The sequence below is a fragment of the Anas platyrhynchos genome, chromosome 6, assembly GCF_047663525.1.
Source record: "Anas platyrhynchos isolate ZD024472 breed Pekin duck chromosome 6, IASCAAS_PekinDuck_T2T, whole genome shotgun sequence".
NCBI lineage: Eukaryota > Metazoa > Chordata > Aves > Anseriformes > Anatidae > Anas > Anas platyrhynchos.
Genome location: NC_092592.1, coordinates 38,839,290 through 38,858,750, shown reverse-complemented (window position 1 = coordinate 38,858,750; position 19,461 = coordinate 38,839,290). Strand labels below are relative to the sequence as shown.

Genomic DNA, 19,461 nt, shown 5'->3' with positions numbered 1-19,461 from the left:
GCTATCAGTTGCTTACCATGTTTCTGAGAACCACTTATAATCAAATCTCTTTAGTTGTTACTCTTACACCTGCCATCTGATTACAAGGGTGTTTTAATTAGCATTTTAAAAAGTCTGCCTGGCGAATTATTCTGGAAGGCAGGTAGCAAGCCGAATGCTTCTGCTGTGCTGCACACCAGAGCAGGCTGAGATATGCTCACAAGCTGACCACTTTTCAGAGCCGAACTTGCTACGAGTGCAATTTTGACAGGGAAAATGACCATGTTCAACATTTCGTTCTGCAAGAACTGTTGTGAACATCATACGCTAAATTTAGGATTCTGCTATTTTTATTAATGGGATTATAACTGTATAATTTGTTGATGAACCACTGCTTTTAAAGCTCTTGAATATGTACAGAAATTAGCACTCACTGACACTTTTTAAACTTTTCTGTATGAGCAATCATGGCTCTCTTTCTCAGTCTCCTTTCTCTTCCTCTTCTTATTAATCCTCTGCTCTACTAAAAAGCAGAGTTGCAGTTCCCACCCTACTATTATATGCTGTACTTTGGACCCCGTTGAAAGCTATTAAACACATCTATTCTTGTAAACTATGAGCTTTGTGCTAAGTAGCTTTCTGGACACTACACAATCTATTTATGGCAAAGAAAAAAATAGTATAACATTGGTGTGTTGGAACATATTAAAAATTAAACATAAAAAAAATAGAGATTAGTGCTTGTGCTTTTTAAAACTCACTCAGTATAACTCAAAATCCAGTTTCTAATTCAGTGGCAGGCCTCAGCAATTTTTTTCCCTGAAACTCTTTGTGGCCAGCTAAACCAAATCAGATAGAGAATAATAAACACGTACAATGAATTCACTGAGAGATAATGAACACATTGAAAAGGTTTAGGTACAAGTTCTCAGAAATCACTGAAAAACAACAGCAACAACAAATAGATTAAAAGGAATGATGTATGTTCCTATTGTTTTTGTAACATAACACACCATATTTATTAAATTACTCAATTCACTCTTAGCACTGATATGATCTCACCTCTTCCTTTGAAGATATTCTAGTTCCATCAATAAAAGATGAATGCGCAAAGCTACTTAAATTCATTGCACTCACTTAAACATCAATAATATTTGTATCCGTAATCAAAATTTAGCATTACAGGCATGTTAACTTAGTGATCACGCTTCCAGCATTTTAGCTGACAGGAATCCTGAAGAAAGTCAATACCAATTTTGTAGTAACTACGCCAGAGCTGGGTCAAAAGTTATCCTTCGCTGTCTTCCCACATGTTATTAAGTTCCATTCTGGTATCATTTTCCAACTATGTGACTAACATAATCCTTACTTACAAAAAGCTTATAGAAAGCACTCTCTCAGGATTTATGCGCATTTCGATGACAAGCCCGGCATTAAAGGTGCATGTATACAAATTGCTTGCATAAAGCAGCCTGTTAGGCTGTGCTCTCAACTTGTAAGGAGAAGAGACTTTCATCAGATTTGCCAGCTTTTATAAACAACACTTTTTGCAATGACGAAGATAAACACAATCTTCTCTATCAGGATTATACTGAAAATACAAAATTCATTAAAAATTCAATGTGTTTTATTCAGTTGCCTATTACTGTCAAACATCACATTCATATTCTGTTACTATAGATACCATAGTAATTTTCTGCATTACTTCTGTTCATCTAAATACAACTGTCCAACATAACCTCAATGGAGCAATGAAAAAGGTTTTAATTAATCATATGCAAATTGTTCTTTTCCTTTAAAAATACGCTTCACAAGAGAGAATTAAAAACTGCAGCAACAATGTTTTTATTGCTACTTAAAAATTACAGCTGCGTAAGAATAATTTAATCTTTAAGGCACTTAATGGATACGTCTTATCTAAACAGTCTAAATGGTAGAGCAGAGAAATGCCTATTTTTGAGTTACTTTGTGGGGTTGCTAGGGTATATTTTAGCTAACTATGGAAATGAAACAAAAACAATCTTTAATTGTGAATGATAAGTACAGAAGAAATGCAGACACACACAGTGCATTCAACTTATGGCATATTTTGAATAAATTACAATCAAAATACCAAAATTCTCATTTCCAAAATTCAATTTAGTTTCGTCTCCATGTAGTAGAGTTCTCCTAGAGCACCTCTTCTCCCTCTTCATTTAGGCACATGGCTGAAGCCACAGGCTTTAATGGCTCACCTGCTGAAAGCTGGAATGCTTTATAAAAGTACTTCAAGTACTTCAGCAGACTTTGCCCTAAAGGTCTGGAAGGTTCAGCATGTGTTTCCTTGTATCAGGAGTGGAAAAGTATTACTTTAGTCACCCTTAGTCAATAATCAGCATCCTCAGCAAGCAAGTTCCCCTTGTCTTAGCATGTCAGATACAGTCACATTGATTACTTGTTCACAGAAGCACGGTCATACAGAAATATAAACTCTCCCTGGCTGTATAAGAGCCCCATTCTTTTATGTAATCTCAATAAAGCCAAATTGATCTTACCATGAAAACTGATTTGACTTCAAACCACCTCAGAATCCCTGGTAATTTGTATGCTGTCACATAGATGGTTCTCTCAATCCACATATTCTGCAAATATAACACAAACCACACTATCAGATTGATAGCTGTTATCTAAAGAAAGCCTTAAAACATCATCAGGCAAAGGAACTGCCATCTGACAGACATTATGAAGCCAGAGGAAAATTTCAGATGGAGTCTGCTTGGGGAGATGATGGAATAGCAGTGATTCAAATTTGTGGTTGCTTTGGCACCGTGACACTGATACATGCTTTAGTAGAAAAAAAAACACAAAGTGCTCTCTTAACAAAAGGAGAACATTATATTAAACATCTACCTGACCATACTGTCATTTTTCCTGCATCCCTTCCAAGGCGTTTGAGGACCATCCTAAATAAACCACATCACCTTGAGCAAGGAAAGCTCTTGCCCAGGAGGACAGTGGAGCAGAGGGACAGGTTCCCCGGACAGGCTGTGCCCTCCTTGTCCTGGGAGGTTTCAAGAGCCACTGGGGTAAAGCCCTGAGCTGCTGGGGCTGATCCGGAACTGGCCCGACATGGGACGCTGTTGGACCCGAGCCCTCCCAATGTCGCCTCTGGTCCTGTAGGTCCCAACCTGAATTTGCAGTTCTGTGATCTCATCCAAGCAAGCTGAAACCTTCAATGGCTTTACTGTAACATGTCCTCACTGGTTTTCAATTAAGGATATTTGATTTAATCTCTTTCCCTTCACACGTGCGCATTTCGTTCTCAACTGATGCCAAACATATTGGCACATGTGAGGCTTTTTAAAACTGGAATTGTTTATTCCATCTTCCATTAACATAAGAGGAGCTTTCAAAGTGAGTTTGATACACTTGAATTTTTATGACTACTCAGAATGTATTGTAAACTGTATTGTCAACACTCTGGTCTAGCATCATCTTTTTAGAAAAGGAGGGTTTCTTACTACTTAGCTAAACCCACACAGATGATGAAATTACCCATTTTTGATAAAGCAGCCAGCTAAAGAGGCTAGAGACATTGAAGGAGTCTCTGGATGAATCTTCAGTCTTAGTTGTAGGAAACCAAATACTCAGCATTGAGTAGCACAAAAATTAGATTGGAGTCTGCTACTTACAGAAAGCGACATTCTTTGCTTAAAATAATAAATTTATGTATCACTTCTTAATTGCTGCTACTACTACTTTATTATTAACTGCATCGACTAGAACTGCGAATAAATTGGTGTCCATAAAAAAGGGGCAATCAAATTGATGTAGCCTGTTCTAAGCATCTTGATGAATACAAGCTGTGCTCAAAGGGAGTTTTATTGACCATTAGATGGAAGACACGGTTTTGTAAAAAAATGCATGGCTGCAAAAAGATCGTTTTTAGAAGATGCCTGACTAGCATCTTCAGAACAAGACAAGTTTTGGCAAGAGACATCTATCTTTTCAGGTGTAACAATTTTGGACTTCTGTCTCAGAATAGTTTTTAACAAGCTTACTACAGATGTATTATTTTTCTTGGTTTAAAATAGAACATGATTTTTTTTAAATTATACTTCTATGAGAAATAATCACATTTAAGCCTAGAACATGTATTTAAATAACCAAAACATAATGGATAGTTGAAATTATCAAAATGGATGGAAATAAACAAGCAAACTCCCCAAAGTATATGTATTTTTTTTACCGCAAATTCATTGTCTGGGTTTTTCTCTCCTTTTCGAACAGGCCGTGAATACTCAAACCGTTGGACTTCATTCACCCTATAGAAACTGAAGTAAGGGAAAAGCACAATCAAAATCAAATGGTATCAATTTAGGAATTGCTGCTACACTACTAGAAAAGGACTTATGTGTAACTATAAAACACTGAATCACTGTTTTCCAGTGGGTTAGACAGAATCTATACTAATATTCAGAATAACCACGAGATGTCCTCCCATTTACTACTCTCCTTGGCTATGCACATATTCATAATACAACAGGAAGAACTAGTTTAAGTGTTACAAAGGAGACTGATAAGCTTGGAAAGATGACCAAAACTCACCTCACGATTTGTTCTGACACTGGTCTGTGAAATTTAGATGGCAAATCAAGCTTCGGCTTTACAGTAAAGCACTGGATATCTGAATTCAGGGGTTAAGAACTGAAAAGAGAATTTCCATTATGCACAAGAAGCATTTCAATGGGAACATGGGTAAAAGAACAAGGTGAGCAGCTCACACTGCCCACAGATAGTCCATCTGCAGGAGCTGCTGCACAACCCAAGGATACACTGGCCAGAGGAGTTCTTAATGTCGTCGCCTGGTGGAGATGTTGTTTTCATTTTTTCTGCATTTGGAAACTGAGTTAATAACCTTGCTTCAAAGTCTTCACGGCGTTCGTACTCCTTTCCCCGGTAAATGAAGACTTTGTTCTGGAAACAAATCGAGAGGCGAGATCCTTAGACCAGAGCTCCCAGTAATGAACCAGGATCTCAGAAGAGTTGACTCGAGCAATGGTCAGTGAGATACTTAACATTCCTAATATTAGGATATAATCAAGAGTTTACAGGTATTTTACACCAATTCAATAAAACACAGATGTCTTCCCTTAACTTCAATTCAGTGCTGACACCCTTAAGCACGTTTGCTTTTAGGCTTATGTATAAACCACGCTGAATTCAATGGGACCTAAAGACGTGGCTGCAAGGACCTATAAAATAAGTGCCCACTGAAAATGTATCAAGACAAATTATGTCCATCAAATCCAAGATCTCCCTCTGTAATTCCTCTCATCCATCTTCCACAGTTAATGGGGGAATGGATGTAAACTACAGAATTAGGTTTTTTATAGGTAAACATTTATTACAAGACACTGATGCAAGCGAGCAAGAGTAGCAGAGGAAAACATAAACACAAAATAATGCCATTTTAGTAGCAAGATCTAAAATCCTCTTTTAAAAAGACCGAGGCAACCTAGACTTCACATTAGTCTATTAGATTCCTGCCTTAGTACAGTTGTCTAGACACAGAGTAACTTTAAAAGTATTCAATATATACAATATTTATTTTAATAATAAAGAAAATTCAGATAGCCTTCATACATTCCATTTATGTAGCGAACCAACACATTACATTCTAAAGGAGGATGTAAAAGACAGCTTGCATATTGTTAACTGATCAAACACACTGACGGGAGTTGTGGTATGAACATAACACATCTGAATATGCTTAACCTCGTGATTCATTTCGGAATGAACGCTCGGGGAAAGAATTATTCAGCACTGACTCGGAGAAGGGTGTTACAACTGGGGGGAGAGAGCCAGAATAATTTACAATTGTCCAATAGGGCTTAGTTCTGCACCGCTGCCTTTTGAAACTCACAGTAGATCAAAGCACGCTCTCTCTGTCTAGAGAAGTGTATATATACCTGTAATTCACGGGGAAAATCACAATAGGAGAACAAGCTTGTATTTTGAGTTGTCTCAGCCTGCAAGGCTCTTAATACGCAAATTTTCAGCGTTTTATTGCTCGTTTATCACACTGACCAATTCGCAAGCCTTTTGTGAAGGATGCTAAGTGTTTTCTTGCACTTACAAACCGATCGCTTGGTTGGGAAGCGAAAAAGCAGCTCAGTATTAATACAGCAGCGTAACACTACTCCGCATTGCATCCCTCTGACTGCGGAGTTTACCACCGTGCTTCGACTGAAAAACTGCTCTCTGCAAATGTACACATACCGTTGAGCTAGGGCCACACCGCTAAAATGTACCCCAAATTGCTGGGTGTTGCCTGGGGCACGCCAAATTTCCCTCACAGCCACAAGCCCCTCTGCAAAATTATCCCCGACTTCACTGTACACTCATCACTCTGGAAACGCCTGTTGATGCAAGCCTTCCCTAGAGGAATATCATAAAGTATTGATTCAATCATTTTCTGCAGGTCAGTCAATCTTAACAGTGACTCCTTCTTCCCAGGTAATGAATGCTTTTTGTCTGGTAAAACCTAAGAGATTAATAAATGTTTTTAAAATTTCTTAATAATGTTTTTCTTACTCAATGCACCACAAACATTTTTACTGCCTGACGCTTGATCAAAGATGCCACACGTACAGTACACGTAGAGTTGTACAACTCTTGTTTTTTCCACATCACATCTCTTTAGCATCAGTCTTGACCCAAGACCCAGAGAAGCTCGTGCAGCATCGTGCCCGTGTGTCTGTCACTAGCATATGGCTGTGTCAGCTTGCAGAACGGCGCTGCAGACGCTCCAGGGCAGCTCTGGCTGCTGATGAGCCTGCCACTTTCCTGGGAAAAGCTCAAAGTTGTTTTGGCAAAGGTTGGCCAGCTGGAATTTGGAGGCCAAGCAGTGGGCTAACATACAAGAGCTCATCTCCCAGTTTTGTTTGATTGTCTGCACGCAATGGATGCTGAAAAATCCAGTCCTAGCCTGGCAGAAGATGTCTAGGGTGGCTTTCTTTCATCTGCAAAGAATTGATAACTTGTGGCACATTGCAGGATGCACAAATGGTACAAGTATACCTGCATTACACCAAGCCAGGGCATGAAAAGCCACATGCTTTTGCAGCTTCTTGGGATGACTCAAGAATTTTTATGTCTTCACAAGATCTTTAGGTATTTTGTGGGAAAGGAGGCTTTTTCCAAACGATGACCTGATTACTCAAAGTAAATGTTTTATTTCTTGGGATTTTTGAAAGTCTTTTCCTTCCCTGAATACTTTTTAAGCTTTGGTCTGGGTACCTGATCTTAAGATTTCTGTGAGGGAGAACCACTCTAAGAGAACTTTTTAATGAAATCATCCTGTACTGCTTTACTTTTAATGCACCATACGTATGTATTTTACATGCACCTTTAATTCACCATGCTGACCACACGAAAGCTGACAAAACCAGCTTAATCACTATTTGTTGGATTTATCTAGTGAGCCAGGCTTAGGTTTGCTGCTGGCATTTATTATGGCATCTTTGGAGTGAGTTGATGTAGAACCACGCAGTTATAATTTGGAACTCATCTCTTCGACAGGCATTTATGGGAGGAAACCTTCCACCAGCCCCTGGCGTGAGACTACATCTCTCTGTCTACCCTGGAGCATAAGTAACCTTTTTCTTCTGTTTCTTGAACCGCCTTAATCTACTGGAAGCATTCCGCAGGGGTTTGGAGACAGACTCTTTCCAAACTGAAAATCCTGAGCTCTTAAGATAGGTATGAGCAGCGAAGCGGCTAAATAGCTAATGTGTTATTTCCATGTCACGGACTGGCAAATGCCAGTGCCCAGATACTCATGACAGAGATGCAATTCAGATGTGTTAACTCCCCATCCTTATTTGAACACTAGTTCAACTCCGTAACAATCCTGACATCAGTGGAAAAAAACTTAAAATGTTATTAGATTTGCGTCACCAGCACCAGCTAAGTGACGTGTGTTTTAAATTGACAAGGCTAATGAAAATTAATGATAAAACACTGTGTTTAAAGGTATCACGCACACACTTTTGATATCAAATTCATTTTTGTGACTGCTGGAAAATGCACTCTCATGAAAACACAATCACATCTATTTGGCTTCTCTGCCGTATATATATACCCGTCAAGCAAAAATTTCTCTGTTTCTGGCGGTGCTGATTTTTACCCCAATTTATGGATTGGGTAATATATCTTCATTACCAGTGATACAAACCCTTAAGACCTATTGGGTATTCTGGAAGAAAAAGCTTCTCTACTAAAATTCTACGATTCCCTATTGGAAATTGAGAATGAAGAACTGATGATTGTTTTATTGAGCTGAAAAACAACCAACAATGTTAGGCAGACTGTAAATAACACACTGACATACCCTCATTTACTGTCACCACAACGGAGTGAAATTTCCAAAGCAAGACACCAGGCTACAGCCTGTGGAAAAAGGTAGACACTTACTCTTATGAATGTCGGAAAGCCCTGGCCGTAGTATCCAACAGCAAAATAATCTGGTTTTGGTCTTATCACTTTCACAATGTTTTCATAGAACTGGGCTTGCTTTCTCTGCAAAATAAACATGAGGAATGTTAATGATCTAAACTTTAAGCAAATTGCCTATAAATCTTTTATATATAGCTCTAATGTAATGACATGAAAGTCTCACTTGCCCCCTTTTCTTCATTCTTTCTTAGCAGATAAAGATTAATATGTTGAGATACAAGCCCCCAGTGCTTTTAAGCTTATCTTGCTGTACCTCACTATTCCACAACTAATAATGAAATTTTGATGTAGGTCATCAAGGAAACCTGAATTTGTGGTTGCAACACTGCTGATGCTGAAACACTGGAATGGTGAAGTGCACGCTGCTAAAGCTAGTTCTTGATGGTGCTGACTTCTCAGTTTTCAGATGTTATATATCATTACATCTTTCTACTATTTCTTTTCCATATTTACAACTATTTATTTGCATACGGAAAGCACACGGTTGAGAATTGAAGAAAAATATAACTTTTGAAATAAACACATGCATGTCAGAGACCATCTGCTTTCCAAGTGGAATCCTTCTTTATCTCAAATGATGAAATAATAACAAATGTGCAGCATTAGACGATCTGTTCATTAACTTATTTTTAGTCTATTACTTTTCATAAGAGAATGAATTCCGATTTCAGAGAGGTTTCTTACTGCTCCCGTATGACAGATAACAGTAAATGGCAAGAAGACTACAAAGACCCAGATCTGCCATATACTTCTCAGTTCAGCTGTAGCAAAACTGTTTTGTCATTTGTGAATTGTCTTAGAATCTAATATTTAATATTGCTTGAACAAAAGAGACAATAGGGATAACAGAAGGAAACAAAAAATCCCTTTTAATTTTTATTGTGGAAAAAAAATATCAAAACCACAAAACTTGCTTGCTAAGGTTATTCAGTAGCACTGGTAAGAAAAGCCCATCAGGTATGCAAGACGTGACTCATGCTGCAGCTTGAATTTTCATCTTTCCCTTACCAGGGATGAATTCCTAATAGATGACATTATTAAAAAAATAGCAGATAAATTCAGTTGTTTGACCTGAGAAGTGGGCAGTTCTGGATTTCCCCTAATACAAGAGGGGGAAACTTCATTTTGATATGCAAACAGAACCATACCCAGTTTATATCACTGCTTCTCCTGCAATTATGTCCCTTAATGTAAGCTACGACATGGTTGCTCTGGGAGAGAAATGGCAAAAGTCATGTAACTCAGTGTTTTTGACCATCAGCTACAAGGTACGAGGTGCAAATTCAAACTTCTGCTGCAAAAAAAGGATGAAGTAAGATAAAGTAAAGTGAGGGCACCTTCGTGGCAAAAGCTGTTCATGTTCCTGTGCGCAAGCATAAAGGAAGGAAACAGAGAATTAAAAACGAGGGTCTCAGAGTATTATCTACTAGCGAATGATTGTACTTGATGCAAGAGAATCATTTTTAGCTCAGGAGCAATCTCTACCTTTGACATTATGCAGAATATTCTCCGTTGAATACAGCCCTACAGACAGCAGCGCAGGCAGCAGGCTGAGGAAGACCTCCTTGCCTATAACAGTGCCTAAGAAATGCTCTCTACTTATATCCTTTAGCCCCTGGAGTAAAAAGCAATGTGGAAACAGGCTCCAGATCCGCTAGGCAGACAACTACAATCAGCTTGGCACTAAAAATAGTTAAAAAGGCTCAGAAACACAGAAAAACGGGAAACAAATTCAGCTCTGGAGAGCTCTGGGCAGAATGATGGACTGCTCAAAAGCGAAAAACACGTAAAGGACTGAAGCAACCATAAAATTAAGAAGAGTGGTTTTTGGCTTCACTCTTTTGTCCCCAGGAGATGCTCCTGTGGAGATGGCTCCTAGCCAGTCTCAAACTGAGGGCTGGTGTCAGCAGAGAGAGAGGGTGCAATGGCACCTTAGGCAGACTGGGATAAAACCAAAACACAATTAAAAGAAATTAAGGACAGTGTACTCTGCTGAGTGCAAAGGAAAAATGTATCAAAAATCTGAAAATCAAGAATTTTCTGAACCTAACTGGAAAGGTCTACCAACTCCTGTGAAAATGGCTGAGAAGTCAGGAGGGAAAGTGACAGCTGCCATTTATCTTGTTGGAGAAGAGCATGAGAAAAATGGTGCAGGCATAATGAATGGGTAGTGTCAAGGCAAAAATAACTGGCTCTAGACATGAATGCTTGTGGATTATTCATACCTAAAAAAAGGAACGTGGATGTGGAAAGACACTTGAACTAGAAAGAATTTTTTTTCACGTTCCTATTTACACTTAAATTCCTAATTTCCTTTTATACTCCAGATAAATCAGCTTAACATAACCGCAACATTTCTTTCAGATAAAAAATAACAATAAAAGCTTTTTTCAGGCCAGTAGTAGCCAGATAATCAACATTTGTCTAGAAAAACCAAAGCAGGCATCTATTTTGGCATTTGACAAGAAAGATTTTCAATATTACTTTAAATAATTAAAAAATATATTCTGGAAAATATGTCTATGTTATTTAACAAACCTACCAGCAGTTCACTGAGTTGTTCATAATCAAACATTTCATTTTCGTACTGTTCTGCAAGTTCTTTACCCAAGGCAATGGCCTCTTCCCACATCTGTCGAAAAAAAAATCACAAAACAACAAAGAACCTGAATTACATACCTTGGTTAAACAACGGAATTGGGATAAAATAAATCTTAATAAAAGACAACACAATGCATTGTGTCACATGCTCGAAAACACTGCATCAGATGTGCCAAATAGCTGTGACAGCATTACCCATATGTCTCTCTTTAATGCAAATCAAGTACAATGTTCCTATTACTTCAGAAATAAAACGATTCCTGCTAGCCCAACTAGATACCCAGTAATGTGTAAACACGGCCTGCCACAAAGCCACCCAGAACCTCGGGCTTCTGAGAAATGTTGTTGGTTGATTATAGTTCATAATCACCTCTCTCTCTCCCTCTAATATCTATAATCTATATTAGACAGGACAGGCAATTTGCAGATATTGCTTTGAACAATTATTCACCATATTTCCATTCGTTCTTTTCCTTCCCTTATTCTTCAACCATGAAATTCAGCAACCGCCTCAACTGACCCAAACTAATTTAACAATATCCTTCAGCTCTTCAGAAGCCAACAATCTCAATGAGCAGTAGCAAGAATGCTTTTAAATGTGTATTTTTAATTTTTTCTACTGTAAATGTAAAGAACCACTCAACCCAAAATGCTTAAATTAGCACACCAGGATACCTAAGATCAAACCTGATAATCTGCCTCTGCTGTTGAAATTTGGCTGGCACTGTTGACCTTACTTTACAAAAAAAAAAAAAAGGGAGTTGGAACGAGTCATAAATCAATTTGCTCCATATTAGCCTTTGTCTTAATTTACATCCCTGTCCACATCACCTATTCGCCTCTCAGCACCAGGCCACACGTTCCTTGCCCTGGTGAAACATGGAAACAGCCACAGCTCCAAAGTGCAGTAGGAGGAAAGAGGACTGAGCAAAAGGGCTGAAAAGTTTCCTTCCCATTGCTCCCAAAGACATCTGCCTCACAGGGAGGAAGAGTTTCAGATGGAGCCCCACAGCCTCCCAGCGATGATGGGAGCTGGGTACTGGGGGCAGAGGAGGGACATGGCACTGCTGGGGAAACCTTCACACGGGACACACTCCTGCAGCTGTCCTGTTTGCTTTAACTCACTGCACCAAGGACAAACAGCTTACCCCACAAAACCACTGCAAAACAAATACCCCCAAAACACACGGATGGGAGAAATCCTCCCATCAAAGCCCCAAATAAACACTGGGGAATTTTGTTTCTTTGTCTTCTGATTTGCAAGCCAAAATCACATTTATTAGTATTTTAGGAAGCTTTAAAAGCTTTCAGGAAAATGCTTTAGTTCTGTAGACGCTGAGACTTTAAAACTAGGAGCAAACCCTTACAAGCGGACAAGATGCACAGAGTTACTGCGCACTGCCAGCACCACCTGCTGCGTGTCGGCTCAGGTGTCCACAGCTCCTCCTGGCTTTGTGGCACAAAACCCAGACTGGGAGCTACAGTATATATTTATTTATTTATTTATTTTCCCCTAGGAAGTGGCAATTTGGAGACCAGGCAGGCTGCACACTCAGCAAGTCTTCCACCAGGAGTAACAGGCCGCTGCCGCAAAGGCAAGACATGGAGCAGGCCCCAGCTGTTTGCTCTTTCTTCCTCCCTACCCCTCGCTGGAAAATAAGGAGCCTGCTCTCAAAGGGAGGCATCTGTCCTGCAAACCAGAGGATGGACTGAAAACCTGCCTCAGCAGAGTAAGAGAGGGAAGGGATGGAAAGCAGCAGCCCAAAGAGCTGCTGATGGCAGAGATGAGGAGCCTCAAAGGAAAGCTCTGTGTAGTAACAGGAACAGGTATGGGATGTGGCAGGCTCTCAAAGCAGGGGAGAAATTTGGGCTAGGCTCCTCACAAGAAGCTGCTGGTATGTCTGGAAAGAATCCTAAAGAGAAAAAAAGACAGACACCTTCCCTCAAATGGGAGGCTGGGGCAAGCAGGGCCTGAGAGGTGATAAACTTGGCCTTGTGATTCACACAATATTTAACCCCTTCTCTGACTTTCTTCTCATTTCTACAGCAACATTCATAGTATTGTTTATCTAAGGAAGAGGACTGGAATAAGCACGAGTTAATTAATGTTTGTAAAGTGCCTTGAAGATGAAAACCACATTGGAATGACTGATTACGATCACCATAACGAGGGACCCGCATCTGCAGGAAATCACGAGGCCGTTCCTACACTCTGCAACACAAGTTTTGCAAATGGCAAGCTCACAATGTTTTTATCCCCGCTATGTATCTAATGCAGAATGATGATACTGAGTGTATTTTTATCTCTAAACAAAAATTACCATGAGCTAAATAGTACAGGCATATTTACAGACAATGGAGTGAGTGTGCTCTCACATACTAGGCTGGGCTAATTTTGACTCAGAGGGGCAACATACTCCTGATTTATAGAAACTAAACTAATATTTGGTTGGTAGGTAAGTCAGCAAGTGAAACCTTTCAAAACCACTTAACCTTTCTTCATTTTGAATGCTGTCTTCTTAACTTCAGTCATCCGTAGCTACTTCTGCACATTTTCACTTCAAAGAAAACAGCGTTACCGTCATTCTCCTTGCCTTGGTTCTCTGCTTGCTCCAGATTCAACCAGTCACTCTCCAAAACTGAAGCAGTTCTACTCTATTTCCTATTGTGAAAATATTTATAGATCATCTCAGGCAAACAGCTTTGTAGCTGAACGAGATTTGAAGTAAATGGAAATCTAAATAATTTTAGATTTACATGAGCATTGTAAACAAACTCATTCAGTTCTTCTAATGAATCCTGAATAAGCACAGACCTTGCAACGCATTTCCAAAGCACATTTGGCAACTGAAAGCCTTGCTTTGGTCCTAATGCTGCATGGAAAACTAACTGCACCTATCTTATTTTTGTCTTTTTTTTTTTTTTCCACCATCCTTGTCAGACAAGTCTGCAGCCACCCCAGAGCAGGGGCTGTGTTTCTATGGCACTCACCAGGAAACGCCTCCCCAGCCCCATCACACCCCTCTGAATACAAACATGAGAAATGAGTTTCATAAATGGCACAGACCAGAGAGCCTAAAAAATGAATCCTTAAATTAATTATGATATAGTTTATCTCCAACATATGTGCAGTAGTCCCACAGTCCTCGCGTTCTTCCATTTTAATAACCATTTCCTTACGTGTAAGCAGAGATGAATAGGAAAAAAATGGGCATTATGAACAACATTTGTTTCTGACTTAAACTACTGGAATTACTTAAAAAAATCTTTAAAAGTTAGTTTAATACTTATACAACACTTCTTTTGTCACATTACTTTAATGGAATACTTTCCAGGATAGCTAAGAGGTAAACCCACTCTCTTTCTATTCTACGGCAGATGCGTGGTAAAACTGCCCAGCTTTGGGAAAAGATTCTTTCAGGTTTTGCCAGTGTCTGAACTGGCACCCCTCCAGCCACGTAATTTGTCTTAGTGAACAGGACTTACTTTTTGTTGCTCCTGCCTCTTAAAAACCCCACTCTCTTCCTGCATCTCTATTCTGAAATCCAATTGTCCAGCTCAATCCTCCGAAGGAATGGCAAGGAGTTGTATTATAAGACTCAATTTGTAAAATGTCAAGTGCCCTGAACTCCTGAGGTCCATGAGTCAATTAACCACTGGCTTTTCTCCCCATTGTTTGTGCAGCTGGACTACAATACCTGCAATGTGGCTGAAAATAAAACTAAATCCAGTATTTTTCTCAACGTCACAGCAGCAGCAGGAACTGTGCATTTAAAACACCCTCTGAAAAAATTCTGTTCTGTACAGAGCAAATTTATTCAGGTGAGGGCAGCATGGCTGTAGCACAGGATTCTGATAAATGAAAACTATACTCCTGAAGGTCAGTAACTCCCCATCTGCTGCCTCACAGATTTCCTGCATTGGAAGTTTTCCCAGCTTTGCCCAGGACATGGCAGGTCTTCTGGAGGAATGAGCTGTGCAGGGAGCTACTACACAGGAGTTGTATGATGTGCAACTCATTAACGCAAGAAACAGTTTCTCTGGATAGTGCACCAGAGAGAGAGGTTTACAGTAGTGGAAGGAAAATACTTCTTTTATAGCATAGGTGTATGAAAAATGTGCATAGCCTAAATTAAGTTGTGCAGACACATGTTGCAAATTTTTACGGGAAAGACTTTGAGGATTCAAGAGGAGATCTTCTTATGGGAGAACAAGCAATTTAATTTATTTTTGAAGTGCAGATTGTTTGTTGTCCAGCATCCAATTTTTTTTTTTGAGGTTCTGTAACAGCAGCAAAGGAGGATCTTAACATACTTCTTAGCTCCTGCTGAGCTAACCATCAATAAAAATGAAATAGTCTAGTATATTATCACGCAATATTCTCAAATATGAGGGATGTTCCCAACACTGTTTATATTTTAGATGGCATGAAGTAACCATCAAGAAGGCTTAACATTTTAAATACGGTATTAAAACAGCATTTCTCCATTCCTAGTGTAGCATTCAACAGGTGTAAGATATACCCATTCTGGTGACTCTTTCAACAACTTTGCTCTGAACAACTTTGTTCTGAAGCCTGCTCCTTTCCTTCACAGGTTTCTGTAAGGGTTTACCGTCTGAAATGGGTACAAGCTGGACACAAGCCTCACACTGATTTTTGACAAAGAGGTGAATTTCACTGCTATCCTGTTAGATGGAAAAAAGGCATTCATTGCCATCCTAGGAACTGGAAAAAGACATTTAAAGGCAAAGCATTGCACTTACTGGGACGTTTCAAACACTTTGTGTTTTCTGGCTCCAGTAAAACAGCAAAAGCTTTTTTTTTTTTTGAGGTGGTAAGGGGGCAGGAAGGGTGGAGGAGTGGAAATGAGTGTGAGCAGTGTGCATTTATTTATTTTTTTTCTCTACAGGACCAACGCTTTCAATTTATGAAGGAGCAGTAGAAAACATTTACTGATTTATAGACTGCGGCATCCACTGGCAAACCTGAAACACGTTGCAGTTCGTAGATTTTGCCGTGCAGGGATAAGCAAGCTGCTGCCTCCTTTATGGCTACAGAGACCATATAAGCCTGTTTAAAAATGAAATCTTATCTTTGTCAACGACAACGGAGCATTTCTTGGCATCAGAAGTACATTAGCATTGACTAACATCAACCACTCCATACAGAAAAAAATTCACCCCTTTTCCTCTTCCCTTTATTACTGCCTCTATTTCTCCTTCTCACTGTGATATACTCTAGCCTAGCAATTTTCAGTAAAGTCCCTGGATTAAGGGCTTTATTGAAAATTACAAGACTTCAGGAAAACACAGAAAGAGCAAACACTTCAGAGCAGTTCAAAGGATAGGTTAGACCGCCGTGATAAGAGTGAAGATAAAGCTTTTAAGGGCAAAAGCCAAGAGAGATGAAAATGAGACTGGAAAGTGCAAAACAGTAAAGGAGAATAAACCAGCAGAGAGGAAAAAACATATACATGTCCTAGGAAAACCCAGAAGTAGCAACTTTTACTTTTGGAAAGAAGGGGCTTGGTAAAGTAATGACAGGTATTACTGATAAGGAATCAGATCCAAGAAGCTGAAGAACAGAAACTGTACCTGACAGCATTAATCACTGGAAGTTAAGGGTACACTGAGTCTTTATAAAAGACTGTGTTCAAGTCCAAAAGTCAAAGAAAAATAAGAAAGCAAGCATGCTAATCTATTAAAAAACAGAAATCAAAATGAGTGCTCTGACAAGGGTCTCAAACCACAAATAACAGGGATACTTGTGGCGAAGGCTAGTATTTTGTCCTCAGACAAATGGCATTCAGTGCAAGCCCCAATTCAGCCCTATTAAATTGCAAATTTCTCAGGCACTTCTGGTCTAGAAGTGGTATGTTTCTGTGTCTGGTGAATACAGAAGATTACGCCTTCCTCTGAATTCACCTCACCCTGCATGCTAATACTTAAGGAGCAAGTTTCATGGGTGTTCTGCACTTCAGAAGTGCCTTGAGCTTTCCTCTTGGGAAATCACCCTGGTAAGAGAATGGGATCTTGATTGTTGAGAGGCTGAACTACACATCAGCCTTTCCAAAATACTGCCGAATTTTTAAGACCAAGCATTGCCTTTTGAGAAATCCCTTTCCCCCATCTCCTCTAGACTATGTATTTCTAACCACAGTTACTTCTCAAGTCAGCCTGGCAGGCTGGAGTGAGAGAGTGCTCACAACTTTAAAACCAAACTATTAAGCTCTGTAAAAGCCTGGAAGTAGTTCTACAGCTGTCCAGGGTCAAAGGACCTTCTGTGGGCATCTCTTCTTAACTTCATGGGAAGAGAAAGCAAAGTGGTAGCATCAACAGAGGAAACTGCCAGGCAGAGGCGCAGCTTACAATTACGGTTTAAAAAAATAAAGAAGAAAAAAAAAAAGAAAAAACAAATTGGTTAGTTTACATAAATACTGTTTCAGAGGTGTTACTGATCATGGAGTCATGATGCCATTAAAGTAGCCTGGAGTAAACTTGCAAACTGCATAGGTAAATGCAAGAGGTTCGTTTACCCTGATGTTGTAACATCCCAAGTGAGAGGATTACCTTAATTCTACCATGGCAACCTTCCACTTGAAAATTTATTTTAGATTTTCATATTCTCAGCATATATTGATTTTTTTTTTCCTTTTTGTTGACTAATACAAAAATTTATCCCAACTTGGGTGACCAGAAAACGAGATAGGAAATGTCTGTAAATGGCAAGAGTGCTTTGAAAATGAATCCTCTGCTCACAAAAATAAATTAAGCAGAAATCCTATGGCCTGAGCTAGGTAAAGAAATAAGTGATCGCAGTGGTCCCCTCAGTATCACACTCCACCAATAAACTTTAAATAATGAAGATTCAGTTGTTTAACTGTGAGGAAAAGGAGTAGACACAGAATTTTCACCGCTGTTTCTTTCATTTCTGGTTGTGAAGCCTGAAAAAAATTAAGAATGGTTATTCAGTCTGACAAAGGTCTCTCAAGCGTGGATGCCGTGCTGTGTAGTGTGGAACAGGCTGAAAAGCAAGCAGCAGGTATTTTGCCTGCTGTTTATATAAACAGCTCATTAGAGCTGTCGGCAGAACTGGGTGGCTACAACTTTAAGGCAGGCTGTTTGCAACACAGATGTAAAGGGCGCTGCAGCTTTTAATTTGCAGCCGAAATGCATTGGCCTGGTGTTGGGAAGAACAATTCCCACGGACTGTATACTAGCACCATAAAAAAGTAACTGCGAACCCATAAACACGTAAAATAACCAAATAAAAACAGGCGGCTTCTGCCTTTTCCTTTCCAGAGGGGAATGTAATATTAAAATAGAGTTTTAAATCAAATCCAACCCTAATTCTAACTAGGTTCTCCTTAGCAGCTGCTGAAGGGTCAGTAGAAATTTCTGGGAAGTGGGAGCATGTTGGGGGACTGGATGCTACTCACTGCTTAAGCACAAAGGACAACTGCTCACCAGGCCCAGCCGCACGCGGAGCCTGCCTCTATCACAATCTAGAAATTACAATTTTTTAGCGTCACTTATTAACAACTTTTAACTATTACATTAAGATAAGGTGTAAGGTTTGACCTTTTAAGCAGTTTCTATCAAAACACTGATCCGACTCCGCTAAAAGCCTACTTGCATAACGTGTTGGATAATTCTCTAATTCTCCCTGACAATAACATTTCTGTCTGCACTACGTTTATGCAACAAAAATTGCTTTTAGATAAATGACCCCCTGCTGGTGTTAAACTACTACAAAAAAACAAGATTGTCTATCCGAAATATCCCGATGAAGAGATATTCACCTCTGTATTTAAGCATTGTAGGCATGCACTTTCCCAGCTCTGCTATGTCCCTACGTTTTGCTGACTCCTGAGCTGAAAACCTTCAGCTCTGTACAGGTGATACCTGCACCCACCCCTTCAGATGCAAATCCACCTCAGAAAACCAGGAGCAATGACAGGGAAGTGTTCTCATTCTCTCCACTACCCTCCTACGGTACGAACCACGCAAACATCCGTCCTCTGACAGATATTTTTTTTTGTGTGTACACAAGAAAAACCAAGGGGAGCTGAAGGACTGCGTTAGCTACTGCAACTGCCAGAAAAAGTAAGTCCTGCAAATTCCATGCATCACTTCTCTTTTATCTTCTCTGTGGCACCATATACGCATACGTTTACCCTTAACACAGCAGTTATAAATATACCATTGATTTTTATTTTTTTTTACTACTTTTTTTTTTTTAAGTATTATTATCTTCAAATAGTGGCAGAGTGTTTAAATAAAACACTCCAAATAATAACTTACAACAAGTTTAAAGCTCCCTGAAGGTCACTTGATGCAAACAATGTTTATTAGTCAACTTATAAGTTAGACAGAAAAGCA

General features: G+C 39.4%; 1 protein-coding gene across 2 annotated transcripts in view; it reads right to left on the bottom strand.

The window, feature by feature from the left end:
• DOCK1 (dedicator of cytokinesis 1) overlaps positions 1 to 19,461 on the bottom strand; it is a 259,267-nt gene that overhangs the window by 34,205 nt on the left and 205,601 nt on the right. For both annotated transcript variants that reach the window (XM_038180993.2, XM_038180994.2), the window contains exons 39-44: positions 11,021 to 11,110; positions 8,437 to 8,541; positions 4,794 to 4,935; positions 4,567 to 4,645; positions 4,208 to 4,292; positions 2,514 to 2,600 (exon numbers count right to left, since the gene is read on the bottom strand). In XM_038180993.2, coding sequence (XP_038036921.1) covers positions 2,514 to 2,600; positions 4,208 to 4,292; positions 4,567 to 4,645; positions 4,794 to 4,935; positions 8,437 to 8,541; positions 11,021 to 11,110 — 588 coding nt within the window. The remainder of the gene's footprint in view (positions 1 to 2,513; positions 2,601 to 4,207; positions 4,293 to 4,566; positions 4,646 to 4,793; positions 4,936 to 8,436; positions 8,542 to 11,020; positions 11,111 to 19,461) is intronic.